The sequence below is a fragment of the Trichechus manatus genome, unplaced genomic scaffold, assembly GCF_000243295.1.
Source record: "Trichechus manatus latirostris isolate Lorelei unplaced genomic scaffold, TriManLat1.0 scaffold00105, whole genome shotgun sequence".
In the NCBI taxonomy this organism is placed as follows: Eukaryota; Metazoa; Chordata; class Mammalia; order Sirenia; family Trichechidae; genus Trichechus; species Trichechus manatus.
This window is the reverse complement of record NW_004444041.1, coordinates 8,253,902-8,269,658: the sequence shown is the minus strand read 5'-3', so window position 1 is coordinate 8,269,658 and position 15,757 is coordinate 8,253,902. Positions and strand designations below refer to the sequence as shown.

The window sequence follows — 15,757 nt, the reverse complement described above, 5'->3', positions numbered from 1 at the left end:
TAGCCAGATTTAGTTATAGGAAATACATGCACCTCTATCCTGGACTTTTAGACTTGGCATTAGGCTTCAAAGCTGTCAAAATGTGGTAATATTGTAGTATTTCAATGCTAGGCACACACTTGAAGGTAGTATAGCATAGTAATTAAGAGCATACGCTTTGAAATCAGGTATTGCTACTGCTGTTACCTCTGTAAGGTATAAATCACACCTCAAAACATTTCACAGATGACTTGAGGGACATCTGTGAAATAGGGATAACTGTACCTACCTAATAAGATTGTAAGAAATAAGGGCTACCGTGTACGTAAAGCACTCACTCGCACAATGCCTTGCACATAATAAGCAGTCAGTAAATGATAAGACTAAATATTGTACTTGGGCATCTGAGTACAATATGGAGGAAAAAATGCTTTTTTGTAAACAAAATTTTAACTTTTATTTTAATGGAAGCACATACCCATGTTAGGGAAAAAAAAAAAAATCAAAAGGAACAAATGGGTAAAAATTAAACCTCTTCTCCCAACCCCAGACTTAGCTCTAAACCTACTGCCCTGCCCCACTGACCCTTAGCTGGCCCCTCTGATTTACCCCCAGAGATAACCAAGTTTGCATAATCTCCTTAATTAGGTTATTTTTTTCTCTTCTGGATGAATATATGTACAATACAATTAACTCATAATTTGTTTATATTTTAGAAGACAAAAGTCAAGGAAATATCGGCAATCCTTAAGAACTATCTCATTTCCTCAGTTGATAAATGTGTTTCTGCGATATAGAAAAAATTATAAATTTATTTTCCCTGAATAAAAGGAACAAACTTGCAAGAGTTTAAGGCATCATAATAATAGAATATATCCAAATGCTTATATGTGTGTGTGGTGAAGGCAATTTGATTTTGTTTCTTAAGCAAGCACTTTCACCTATATCTAGAGCAGTGGTTCTTAACCCTATCCAGACAGTGCTCCCTTTTTATAATAAATATTTTATAAATTTCTTATACTGTTCTGAAATAAGAGTCATAGATAAGACCTACCTGCATCATAAAAAAATCAGTATCTGGCTGTAATTTATATAAAATTACTTACATTTCAATATATAAATATTTAGAGTCTACTAGAAGACTTAATGAAGTAGGCAGATGATTGTATTTACTCATACAAGTAACTGAATTTGAGAATATTGGAAGCTATTCCATATAAGAAGTATAAGGAAAGCAAAGAAATATCGTGGACCCTAGATAATATGTTCAAAATATATTAGAATTGTCCAAAACTACTTCACTAAATGTAAAACTGAGTTAGGTTCTGTATTTGATCATTATGAATAGGTTTTTAACTTACATATGTCCAGCAGTGCATTTGGAAGTTGTGCAGGAAGTGGGTCAATTTTTTATTGTGCAAGACTGTCCTGAACACTGAAGGATATCTAGCCCTCTACCTCTGTTTCTTTGTTGAGACAATCAAAAAATAACCTGACAAATTTCAAAAGTACCTCTTAGGGGCTAGTACTGCCCATTGAGAACCACTGGTCTAGAGTAACATACCAATGCATGACTGCATCTGTCCATTTCCCCAATTGTGTGCATGTAACTGCATGTATATAACTGACAATTTATAAAATTCACTATGTAAAATTTATAAAATTTACTGGGTATTTTCTCTTGCTTCACCTATGAAATCTAAGTGATGATCCCATTTGGATACCCTCCTGTAGTCTATTTAGACAAAAACAGCTGTAAGTCAGTTATCTGAGTTAAGGGCGGTGTGAAACATCATTCTGAGATGGATGTACCTCACTGCTGCTTCTCTCCGCTAGTTCAGATGGAAGCGAAACAGTTACTCTGAGCAGTGTATGTATGGAGAGAGAGAGAAATATATATATAATTTATCTGCTTGCAGGGCTTAGTGTTTAAAAATACAGCTATATCCAGATGCATTTGGAAGCTATTCAAATATGCATATGAAATACACTCTTTCTTGAAATAGAAGAGACACAGGATTATACTTTGCATAAACAGAAAAATGGTAGTAGAAAATTGCTAAGGAACTCTAGAGAACTTGTATAACAACAAAAATAATTGTCTCAGCTATATAATAAAAGTATGCTACCTAAGGAACTTTATTAATAGTCATAAGCATTGTTTCAGTTTAAAAATACTAGATAAAACCTAGATCGCCATGCCCTCATCATATGTAAGGCTATACAGCCTGAAATCTATAATGAACTGCATTTATTTGAAAATTGTTCCTGCTTGGAAATATTTCAGGTTACTGTAGGGTCGCTATGAGTCGGAATCGACTCGATGGCAATGAGTTTGGTTTTTTTTGGGTTCTAACTCAATTGAATGTCTTCGTTTAGGTAATCAGAATATATGGTACAGTTGGATACTTGATATTCAAAATGACTCTGCCAATGACTGTGTGTTCTCATTACAGCTCCAGGCCCACTTCCAGTTCCAGGCCCCAAATCTCATCCTTCTGCATCTTCTGGTGAAATGCTCCTTCCACTGTTTGGGACAGTCATCATTTTAATCTGTGCTTCTGCTATAAATCTCTTTGTTGCTCTGTAGTTTATTTTTTATTACTTGAAATACACTACAGGGATCCTACAGGAAATCATAAAGAATGATGTATTTTTCACTTGTTGGCCAAAGTCTCTTGATAAAATGAGAATTGTATGTTTGTTAGTCATTTTGCAAGTTCGTAAAAGTTGGTCCAGATAGGATTTATCATAGAATTAACTTTTTGCTTATTTCTGTATTAATCTTATGATTGCAAAAAAAATTGTATACTTCTGTTCGAATTCAATAAAAGACTTTAAGATTATTTAGATATCATTTCAAATTACCAGATATTAAAATGTCTAATACTAATGATAGTAGTGTTAATACCTGAATTAGAATTTTAAAGATACTCATCTCTTTGAAGGCTCAAATTTGAAATAGTATCACCCCTCAATCTCATCTTCCTTTAATATATGAAAATTTTATATTTCTATAAACACAACAGTTTACAGTATTTCACATGCATAATCTCTAACTTGAATCTTGGAAGTTATACAGTACAGTACCTTTTTTTTTCTGAGGTATTATAGCAGTTGAACAGCGACTGAATAAGGCATGGACCTTGTAACCGATGCTTACTTTACACTTTGCCAGTAGTTCAAAAAGGATTTAAGGCCACTTTCAAAGATACAGAAAAACTAAATAAAATCTAAATTAGGTGTCAGGGGTTCAGTGTGCTTGCACGCTTACCTTTCTTCATATTCAGAATTCTGAGTAATGGCTATCCACAACAACTGTTAGTCAGTTGAGGACTAAGTACAGAACTTCTGGTAAATTATGGAGACTATAACTTGGTCCTAAGGCCAAAGTGGGTCTTTCTTCTTCACACCCAAATCTAGAACTTGGTTTTCACTTGCTTGGAACATACCTATGATACAGCCTGAGTCCAGTTATCTAACCAGCTACATGAACAAGGACCACCTGCCTGCCTTACACTTGCAGTCACCAGTGAGATGGAAACCTAGGAGGTTGACTGGGCCTGTCTTTAAAAGGCAGACCCTGGGCCCTGTCTGTCTCTGGATGGTGCAAATGGTTAACGGCGCTCAGCTGCTAACCAAAAGGTTGGAGGTTCGAGTCCACCCAGAGGTGCCTCTGAAGAAAGGCCTGGAGATCTACTTTGGAAAATTAGCCACTGAAAACAGTATGGAGCACAGTTCTGCTCTGACAGATGGGGTCATCATGAGTTGGAATTGACTCCATGGTAACAGGTGTGTATGTAGGGCAAGGCTTAGGGGCTGTCTAGGTGTGTTTATTTTGTGGAACTAGGAAGTGCAAGGATCCTAACCATATATCAGAACACAAAAAATGAAAGTCTGAAGGAGTGAGCATGGTATGCATGATTAATGATCTGCCTACCAGAGAATGTGGCCCAATGAGTAATTCTCATCAGTTAGCTCAACAACTCTTCCTACTATAGGAGAGTGTGTAGAGGAACAGAAACGCCTCCTTCCATATTCTGCTACATAGATGAGCATGGAAGTCCTGTCACCTGGGCCGAAGACAAAACGTGAACCAGGAGATAACTTCCTCTCTCAACGCTGATGGAATTACAGCAAAGGGTAGGAAAGTATGATGAAAGGGGGCAACGCATAAGGTTGTATAACAAATTGCATGCCATAAACTTGGTAAAGGTGGTCATGAACTTCTGGCAGCTAATTTGGAAAAAAAAATAATCAGCTTTAAGGTTCCCAGACTCCTATGTTACCGGGTCTGCAGCTGAGGAGAAATTCCTTCAGCGAGTTCCTAAGAGGATGGACTCTGTACATACAGTGAATCACACTCATCACTACCTCAAAGTAAAATGGCAAGATTTATGGGGCTGTTTCTCGTAATACTCTTCAATATAAGCCAAAGCCTCAAACAGAAGTACAAAGTTAAAGTATTTCAAGAGGGACCAACTTGTGTAAAAAAATTGTTTAAAATGATCCAGTTGCTAAAGAATCACTATTTCACATTTTTTAAAAAAACAAAAAACAAACTCGTTGCCGTCGAGTCGATTCTGACCCATAGTGACTCTATAGGACAGAGTAGAACTGTCCTATAGGGCTTCCAAGAAGCAGCTGGTGGATTCGAACTGCCGACCTTTGGGTTAGCAGCTGAGCTTTTAACCATAATGTTGTCTAATTTAGATTTTTCTAGTGTTTTCGATACTAATGAGCTATTAGAGAATTGTTTCTCCTAGATATGTGAAGTAAGTTTTATACCAGCATCGACAAAAGTCCTTGGGAATAAAAAAATCTGATTTAAAACAAGGAAAGACTAAAATTCCTGGATTGTGATTATGACTTAGCACTTGTGTAGACATAAATGGTCATTCCCCAAAAGCCAAATAAGCAAAACACCAGACAGAATTTTATAAAATTACAAATCAAGAATTTATTTATAAGTTGTAATCATTTTTAGAAATAAAAAGGTTTAAAAAACAAAGTTGCAAAAACGGTTAAGTAATTTTGTTATGTCCTAATATCTGTAAGTTCCAAATAAGTAAAATAATATAAAAATATATTTTCAAATCTTTATAGAATGAAAGGAAAACCACATTAATCATTAAAGGTTCTTGGATTTTCTTTACTCCTCCCATAGATGAATTCACAAATATAAAAACTGATGGTACATTTACACTATGAAGTACAAATCTCCAGCAGCCAAGTAATAGTTTATTTTGTATGTGCAAAGTAGACATCTCATATTTACTTGCTATGGAAAGCAGAGTACAGGCTCAACGGAGAATAATCTTTAAACACTGATTATTTTTCAAGTACGATGCTGTTGTAAAAATGTTCGATAGTATGTACACTTTTGGAAATTATGTACTTTTCTTTTTTTAAAGTAAATATACAGCTTTTAGGTATAAATCTTTCAAAGGGTATCTTTGAAAAGCTGTAAGGTGACTATGTTATTTCAGATTTGATGAACAATAATCTGCAGTAACCTTCTCAGAAACCAAGCCAGGAGAGGGTGGGTTTTTTTTTTTTTCCATGTAGTCAGTTCTAAAGGAGGGCCTGAGGCAGTCAGAGAATGCATTTCACAAACCTCCAACACAAGGTAGTGAACTGTCAACTGAAGACACCACCTCTGGTGTGGATGGTTTCATTCAATCCATGTTCCACCAATTTTATATCTTCTAGATCATCTTTTATGATGCTGATCAGGTGGCTAAGGCCTTCCTGCTGTTGTTTCAAATGCTAGAATGAATTAAAAGAAAAAACATCATAGTGTATTAAACTGTAAGCTACCCACAGGAAAGGACTCTTTCACTATTTTACTAGCAATATAGTACCTAGTAACTGCTTTATATATAGTGGATATACATATGTAATTAAACATTTATACTATGTCTTTTGCTAATAAAACTTTTAGGTGACCTATTATAAAAGACATACTCTAAAGAACAAATATATAATGAGCAATAGTTTCAACAGCGATTTTACAGAAGATGCAGATAATGTTTTCTAGACAGCTATCCCTGTCTTCAACCTTGGATTAAAAACAAGGGTATGATAAGAAAACTACTCAAATAGGTACTCAAATATAGATGACTAGCAAAATAATCACTTGAAAACAGAATTTTCATGTTCTGAAGTACAAAGTACAATGACAGTTGCTAACATTTGTAACAGCCCTTCCCATGTTAACAGTTTCACAGGTATTAACTCATTAAAATCCTTTTGAGCATCCTTTGGGGTATATTATGATCTCCACTTTACAGATAAGGAAACTGAAACACAAGTTTAAGTAACTTGCCCAAGGTCACAAACTAGTAGGGGGTGAGCCAGTATTCAATCCCAAAACCATATACTGCTTTTCATCATTTTAGAAAGGTGGGTGTTGTATATTATTCCCAAATTTATTGCAGTTTTCACACATAAACTCTTTAATATAGCTCTTTATTACAACTTGCTAGATTCTTTGGTTAATTTTACTGAAAATGCTTAAAATGGTGTATAGTCAAGTGTATGTATGCTTTCCAAGAACCTAGAAGCCAAATGTGTTTGACACATTAAACAATATCCATTCTAAAGCACACAATAATATCAGATTTGTAGATGGCATTTATAACCAAAAGGTTGGCAGTTCAAACCCACCCATTAGCTTTTCTGGAGAAGACCTGGTGATCTGCTTCTGTAAAGATTACAGCCTAGAAAACCTTATGGGGCAGTTCTACTCTGTCACGTGGGGTCACTATGAGTCAAAAATCAACTCAAAGGCACCTAACAAAATCCTCAGGGCTATGCCAATAATCCTACCTAACATGTTCCACAGAGTTTACTATCTTATTTTCTTTAGACACAATCAATGGTTAGATAGCTTTCACTTAAGCAATATGTATTTATACCAATGAACATGAACTGTAATAGTGCTTCCCAGTCTTTTTCATACAAAGTTGCCTTAGAGACAAGTGGTTGGAGGTTCTGGCCACCCCATACTCCACCTAGCTGCCCTGAGGGCTGAGGGGATCAAAATCTAAACATATTTATGACTCATATGTTGCATACAGGTTGGGAAGGTAAGAGCTACAGCAGTTGCTTCTCAAGATTTAATGTGCATACAAACCACTCTCTGATCTTGACAAAATGCAGATTCTGTAGTTTGAGGTAGGGACTGAGATTTTGCATTTCTAATGAGTTCCCAGGTACTGCTGCTGCTGCTGTCATGGGCTACCCTTTGAGTAGCAGGGGTCTAGAGAACTTTGGTGCCTTTATGCGCATCCTGGTACAACCTGGGTGATTTTACCTGCTTGATTTCTCGTAGCAGGTCTGCATCTATGTAATATCTTTCCTCAGATTTGACTGCGCCAAAATGATTCTGCATCCTGATCTGGGACATTAATTCATTTAGTCGACCCTAAAAAAAAAAGTCTGAGTTAAATTACAACTGCTAACAACAGCAACCACTTCTATAAGAAAGTGTTTTCTCTTTTAAAAGGACAGTTACTATATTAAAAACACCCATCCCTCTTTGTACATCTGAAACATATACAAGCTGAAAACATCATGATTAAAAGTTTACTTTAGAAAGGAAATTTTGATGAAAAAGAACAAATAAAAACGATTATACAAAAGTAATTTCTCTTTTTGAAGGCAGATCCGTATGAAGCTAGCTTTACGGTCTTATTAAGTGCTCACCTTGAACTGAGTAGGGGCATTTAGTTCACACTGAATTGTATCTAGTTGAACTCGCAACTGCTCTTCATCTGCCTGGATGGCATAACCACTCTTCCTCTGAATTTCCTGTTTAATTAGGACCTACACAAAGAAAATCCAGCAATATCAATTAAGTATCTCTTTTCAATTTTGCAAGTAATATTTTTTAACAGTCAGTTGTTGAAAGAAATCAGCTGAATATTACATGAACGCTCAATACAGTAGGGCTTATTACACAGTTCAACATTTGAATTACGTTTGTCAATTTTAATTAGACAAGTTATCACACAAGTACACTGATTTACACTAACATTTTTTTAAACTGGTATTTTTATAGCTTTTAAAAAAATACAAAAAATAGGCAACATAACAGTTTTAGACATTTACTGATAGCTTTTCAAAATTAAGTGTTCTTTATAAACATCATCTAATTTTTAAGTCTTTAATTTTAATTTTTTCAAATTACAAAAGCAATATGTGCTTGTTGAGAAACAACAGAATATGACCAAAGACAAAGTGAATTCTCCCACCCTATTGAGACAATATTAACACACTGCTGTGCATTCTTCTGTACTCTTCTCCTTGCTCATACAGAAGAATAGATATACACATATATGATCTAAAAATGTTTTTTTTTCCTGTGCTACTAAAATAATACAATGCACAATATTCTGCAACATGTTTTTTTTTTTTTTTTTAAACAATACCTCAGGTAAGGTCAGCACAATGATCATTAAAGATACTCTTGGCTCTACTTTTACTTCCCAACTCCTGGCAACCCCTTGTTGAAAACCTAGTAAATCCCTGTATACTTTCATCCATGGTTCTATAACCATATATTTTTTCATAATCATATACTCACACACAACAAAGGTTTTCAGTCATCAAATTTTCAAAAAATGGAATATTATATACATACTTTTCTCGCTCAACAAAACCTTATGGAAATATTTCTTAAGATATATAGCTCTAATTTTTTATTTTTAATGGCTGCATAATTTTTCATGCATTAACAGGTAATTTATTCAATCATTCCCCTACTGATGGGCATACATTTTGTTTCTAGTTTTTGGCACTATGAAAAATGCTGTAGTAAATATCTTTGTATATATATCTATCTTTACTTAATGGTAGAGATCCACTAAGAATGAGACTGCTAGGTTCAAAAGTATGTATGTGTTTTCAGTTCTGCAAGAAGCTGCTACATTGCTTTCCCAAGAAATCCTAACAATTTAGGTTCACAAGCCACGCACGAGAGAAAGTCCTTTCTTCCACATTTCTGTCAGAAATAGGGTAGTTGCTTGTTTAAATTTTTGCCAATCTAATTAATGAGTGTGAAGAGGTCTCACATTTTCCTGAGTCTTAGTAAGTTAAAAGAACATCCTTTACGGTTAAGTACTTGGCATTTGTTCTTCTGTGAACTGCCTTTACGCATCCTTTGACCATATTTCAATTAAGTTCTCTTGTAAAATTATAGGATCTCTTTGTATATTATAAATACTGATGAACTAAAAATCTGAGTTGTTTGCAAATTTTTTCCCCCTGAAATCTATCACTGACTATTGACAAATGACTTTTGTTACACAAAAATTTCTATTTCTTATATAGCCAATTTCATTTTATAGTTTCTAGTTTTCTGGCCTAAGGTCTCCTCCCCAGCCTCTAGGCTGTACGTGTAGCCTCACAAATTTCCTGAGACTTAAGTCTTTAATCCACATTATTTTTGTATATGGTGTGATACCAGTACCAGTTGCCGCTGAGTCCTGGCAACCACGTGTGTCACTGTAAAACTGTTCATACGGTTTTTAAGGGCTGATTTTCTGGAAGTAGACTGCCAGGCCTTTCTTCTGAGGCACCTCTGGGTGGACTCACACCTTCAACCTTTCAGTTTGTAGGCAAGGGCATTAACCCGATACAGCGGTCCAATTTTATTATAGATGGATAGCCAATTACCCTAGCATTTTTTAAATAAACCCACTGAATTAAAATAACACTTTGTCACATATTTAATTTTTCTATTTCTGGATTTTCTATTCTACTCCAGGAAATTTTATGTCCAATCCACATTGATTACAAGAGTCTTAAAATAGGTTCTAAACTCTGGCAAAAGGCAAGCCTTTCTATTTCTTTTTCCCCCCATAAGCTAGTCTCAAATACCTTTATCCTTCTGTATAAACTTAAAAACTATTTTACTCAAAACAATTTATTTTTAACTTTTGGAAAATGGTTATTTTTATATTAAGTCTTCTCATCTATGAATATGGTTTATGGTTCATCCGTCTCTCCATTTGTAAAGACCTTATATCTGATTTTGTACTTTCCTCATAAATTTATTCCTAAGTATCTTAGTTTTGTCATAATAGTGATTCAAATTGTTTTACTATTTCCATTGATGATATAAAGGTGATTTTTGTAGATTTATCTTATATCCATCCACTATATTATCTTACTAATTCTATTAATTTCCCTTTGTTCCCTAGATACACAATCATGTTATCAGCAAAAAGAGAACATTTAATCTCTTTTCCAATGTTTATATTCATTTCCTTGCTCATTCATGAAAACCTCTAAGATGAACATTAAGTAATAATGATAATACTGGGTATTAGTAGTCTAGTTTCTGAATGTAATTTTCGTGTTTTAGTATTTTGCCTCTTCTAATATTTGCTGTTCACTTTTGGTAATAGTCTATTATTTACTTTCCATTTAATGTGTAGATATTAACAAATTATATTGACAAATTTCCTGATATAGAACCAACCCTGCATTCCTGAAATAAACCTTATTTGTTCACAATATTCTCCTTTAGAATTTGATAAACCGCTGGATACTCTTTGCTAATGTTTCATTTAGAATTTCTGCATTTGTTGTTTTTTTTTGGTCAGATTTATTGAGGTATAATCCATATACAACAAAATTCACTCTTTTTAGGTGTATAGTTCTATGCTTCTGACAAACACATAACAGTTATGTAACTACCACCGCAATCAAAACACAACATTTTTATCACCACAAAAAGTTAGTTCCCTACTGTCCCTCATAGGTGGTCACTCCTCTCTCCTCACTCCCAACTCCTGGCAACTACAGATGTTGTCTGTACCTATAGTTTTGACTTTTCCAAAATGTCATATAAATGGAATCATGCCATATGCATGTGGCCTTTTGAATCTAGCTTCTTTCACTTAGTATAGTTTGCATCTCTAGCAGAGAATACCAGAAGGATGTTTACCTGTGTTATTATTGACTATGCAAAGGCATTTGACTGTGTAGATCATAACAAATTATAGAATAACACTGCAAAGAATGGGAATTCCAGAACACTCATGCTCATACAGAATCTGTACATAGACCAAGAGGCAGTCATTTGAACACAACAAAGGGGATGGGATACTGCATAGTTTAAAATCAGGAAAGTCGTGAGTCAGGGTTGTATCCTTTCACCACACTTATTCAATCTGTATGCTGAGCAAATAATCTGAGAAGTTGGACTGTATGAAGAAAGCGTCATCAGGACTGGAGGAAGACTCGTTAACAACCTGCGATATGCAGACGACAAACGTTGCTTGCGACAAGTGAGGAGGATTTGAAGCACTTACTGATGAAGATCAAAGACCACAGCCTTCAGGGCGGATTACACCTCAACACAGAGAAAACAAAAATCCTCACAGCTGGACCAATAAGCAACATTACGATAAACGGGTTAAAGACTGAAGTTGTCAAGGATTTCATTTTACTTGGATCCACAATCAACACCCATAAAAGCAGCAGTCAAGAAATCAAAAGACACACTGCATCGGGCAAATCTGCTGCAAAAGACTTCTTTAAAGTGTTGAAAAGCAAAAATGTCACCTTGAAGACTAAGGTGCACCTGACCCAAGCCATGGTGTTTTCAATTGCCTCATATGCATGTGAAAGCTGGACGACGAATAAGGAAGATCGAAGAAGAATTGACGCCTTTGAATTGTGGTGTTGGCGAACAATATTGAATATACCGTGGACTGCCAAAAAAACGAACAAATCTGTCTTGGAAGAAGTACAACCAGAATGCTCCTTAGAAACAAGGATGGCGAGCTTACGTCTCATACTTTGGACAAGTTATCAGGAGGGATAAGTCCCTGGAGAGGGACATCATGCTTGGTAAAGTAGAAGGTCAGTGAAAAAGAGGAAGACCCTCAACAAGAGTGACTGACGCAGTGGCTGCAACAATGGACTCAAGCATAACGATTGTGAGGATGGTGCAAGACCGTAGTGTGAGGATGGCAGTGTTTCGTTCTGTTGTACATAGGGTCGCTATGAGTTGGAACCAACTCAACTGCACCTAACAACCGGTATCACTGATTTCATATATACTTTCCTCACACCAAGATGTTTTATTTCTTCACTGCTTCCCTCCACCCCCCTCAAGAAGAACTTTATTTTTATTTTCCTCACTCAACCCTGTGAGACCTCTCCTACAACCTCTAGGTTTCGTTGGAAAAGTACTTTTAGTTTCAGATTATTGTTTTCCTTTAAAAAAGATAAAAAGATTATTGTTTTCCTGTATCTTCTGTTACAAAAGTCCATATTTAACACTTCTGTCACACATGTAGAATAATCATTATCCATTCAGATTTAAATACAGACAGCAAGGTGAATTGCTTACCACTGTTTTCTCTCCTCTTCAACCTGCTCTATCCTGAAGTCTCTGTTATAACTGGTTTGTCTTTTGGTTGGAGTCCTTTCTTGAGTATTTTACTCAGAGAACATGGGTGATTAGAATAAACTTTCAACCTCTGTATATCCACAAATATCTTCTTTTCACCTTAACAGATGAATGGTCGCTCAATTTTGGTTTGGAATTCTTGGATTGTAGTACTTATCCTATAGATGTATTCCAATATCTTCTCATCTTCAACACTGGTATATAGAATTTTGATGCCAATCTGATTATTCCTTATATATAAGTTGATTTTCCTGCCTGAAAACTCTCTTTATCCTCAGAGTTCAGCAGTTTCTTTTACCAGGGTATAACTACATGTGTCTTTTCTCATTATTTCCTCTTAGAACTCAATAAGCCCTTTCAATATACAGACTCAGGCTCTTCTTTGGCTTGGGGAAATTATGTTTAAATACTTGTATAATTTATATTCCATTTTCTTCTTCTGGAACTCCTGTTATTCACATATTAGGTCTCCTTGAGCTAAACTCCAAGTCTCAGATCTGCTCCCTTATTTCTTTGTATTTCTGTGTCTGAAATATTCTTCCACTTGATCTTCCAAGCTGCTTATTTAAATTGTAAGAGCAAACATCTCTTCAATTTCTACCAAATTTTGTTTGAAAAATCACAGTTTTAAGTTCCAGAAAGTATTTTTCATTGCTGTATAATAGCTCCAATTATTATTATTTTTTTTTGTTCAAGATATTATTTGTCTTCTCCAGCAGCTCCACTTTGTTAGGAGCCTGTTCCAACTGTTCCTCTTTCTGGTGGAGGAGAATACTCACACAGATTAGTAATTACAAGGGAAAAAAATTTATCTTTACAAAGAAGAGATATGGCAATTACCACTTTAATCAAGTGATCAAACGTGGCACTCTTGATAGTGGAATATCCTAAAATTATGTGCCTACTGATGTGATGCAATATAAAATACAGATCACTACTTGTGAAGCATTCCTGCCAAAAATGTTTCATCTGAATCCATCATACCTGTAGACATCATTTCCAGTTTATAGAAAAATTTTCTCCCGTTACAGGGTATGGAGGAAAAAAAAGATACCATGAAGAAATAATCAGACAAATCCAAAAGGGGACATTATATAAGAAAACTGGCCCAGACTCTTGAAAAAGTGAATGACATTAAAAAAAATTTAAAAAATTAAAAAAAACAAGGAGACTGGACTCTTCTAGATTTAAAAATACTAAATAAACACAAAACCCAATGAACCTTGGTTAGATTATCAATTAGAAAAAGCAAGAAAGTTAGGCAATTTTGAGACAACTGGGAAAATCTGAATAAGGACTAGATATCAGATATTATGGAATTATGAAGTGTCAACAATGTTTGCAACTTACTTTCATAGCAAAAAAAGAAAGTGAATGTGGCAAAATGTTAACCTTTTTCTAGATCTGAAAATTTTTAAAATAAACTTGGATGAAAAAAAATCCAAAATTATTACCTGTAAGGTTCTATGGGAAAGATCCATGAGTTTCCTTTTGTATTGTGCAATTTTGGCCATAGTTGTAGTTTGATTCTTCTGTAACTCACTAATATCTTCTGATATAATCTGTTAAAAAATTTTTTTTGAGGTAAATCAAGTACAGAGATCATAACTATCAGGTACACCTTTATACAAATTACCTATATACAAATAAAGCTTTCCTAACTCTGTTGCTGCCAGGTGCTGTCAAGTAGATTCTGACTCATAGCAACCCCATGTGACAGTAGAACTGCCCCCATAGTGTTTTCTTGGCTGTAATATTTACAGAAGCAGATTACCAAGTCTTTCTCCTGCGGAGCTGCTGGGTGAGTTAGCAGTCTAGCACTTAACTGTTTGTGCCAACAGGTCTCCTTTTACCTAATTCTAAGGTAAGGTAATTCTAAAGTTTCTATCTCTCAAAATATAAACTCTTCTCTTTATATCTCTTCCCCTTTTATACATCTAAAAATTAAAAAGTACCCCTCAGAGATTTCTTTAGAGCTTCAGGAATGAGGCAAATGTATAGAAAGATAAGACCTATACTTCAGAAATAATTAAGGAATCTGAAATAATATGGAATAGAGGACCAACCAGGCTGTGAATGGAAAAAAATTAAGATCTATAAGATGACATCCAGGAGGGGACTTAACAATTAGCCTTCAATCTAACTGCTGCCAGAAAGTATGGTTCAATATTAACTGTTATAAAATACTTAAAAGGAATGATCAAAGTGAAGAGGGAAGGGAAGGATATTACTTACACAACCCAATACATTTTTATGTCTCTGGATCTTTGATTATGCTCTTTGGTTGGCCTGAAATCCCACTTATGAAGTCTTAACCTTAAAGGCTGAGTTAAAATCCTACCATTTCATTAAAGCTTCCCAATCAGAACTGATCCCATAATTGTCCCTATAATAATCATTCTATGCCATTGGCTTATATGGAGATGCCATAAGAAAGAGGATAAAGACTGTGGAAGACATTTTAGCATGTCTGTACATATCACTTTTTAAGGAAATTTTCCCACTCGAGGCCATGCTGAAGGGACAAAATTAGGTGGCCCTGTTTTATATACCCTCTCCCATTCCTGGTTTTGAAAATTTTGCAGGCCTTCCAAACACAACATTAATTACAGTGTAATTCTATATCAACAATAATTAAAAAATAGAAATGTTACCATTCACAGTATTGAGAAACACAATCTAAAAATACCCAAGAATGTACAATATTTTTATAGAGAATATATTTTTTAACTATTTCAAAAGACAAAAGACCTCAGTGATTAAAAAAGCATACCATGTTCATGGATGAAGTGATTTAACATGATTAAAACTCAATTCTCCACAAATTAATATATACATTCAATGCGACTCCAAGTAAAATTCTAGCATTTAGACAAACGCATTCTGAAACTTTAGTGGAAGAATAAAGATCCACGAAGAGCTAAGAAAATGTTGAAAAGAACAGGAAAGGTTATTGATTCACTCTACCAGACATTAAAATATGTTACCAAAAACACAAAAGTAAAGGAAAAAAAAAAACAAATCAATGTGGAATTGGTGTAAGAACAGACCAACTGGCCAGTGAGTGCCTAGAAATAGACCAGATATTTATGGAACTGTATTATAAAATATAAATGCTTTGATAAGTCATTGGGAAAACATAAAATTTTTATGAATGATATTGGAAAAACTGACCCATTATATAGAGAAAAATAAAGGTGGACTGATGTGGGGATATATGCCATTTAAACATGGCTGCACTGTTGACAACTGCAGCCCCCACAGGCCTCTATGCTGTATATGACATGTTGTAGAGACTTGTCAGCGATGAGAAAGAGATTAGGCACGACTTGTTTTCCCAAACCTATT

At 34.9% G+C, this 15,757-nt stretch overlaps 1 protein-coding gene across 1 annotated transcript in view; it reads right to left on the bottom strand.

The window, feature by feature from the left end:
• Positions 1–4,673: 4,673 nt before the first annotated feature.
• NUP54 (nucleoporin 54) overlaps positions 4,674–15,757 on the bottom strand; it is a 41,324-nt gene continuing 30,240 nt past the window's right edge. Inside the window, exons 5-8 of the mRNA XM_004383153.2 lie at positions 13,864–13,971; positions 7,690–7,809; positions 7,298–7,408; positions 4,674–5,748 (exon numbers count right to left, since the gene is read on the bottom strand). Coding sequence (XP_004383210.1) covers positions 5,620–5,748; positions 7,298–7,408; positions 7,690–7,809; positions 13,864–13,971 — 468 coding nt within the window. The 3' untranslated portion in view covers positions 4,674–5,619. The remainder of the gene's footprint in view (positions 5,749–7,297; positions 7,409–7,689; positions 7,810–13,863; positions 13,972–15,757) is intronic.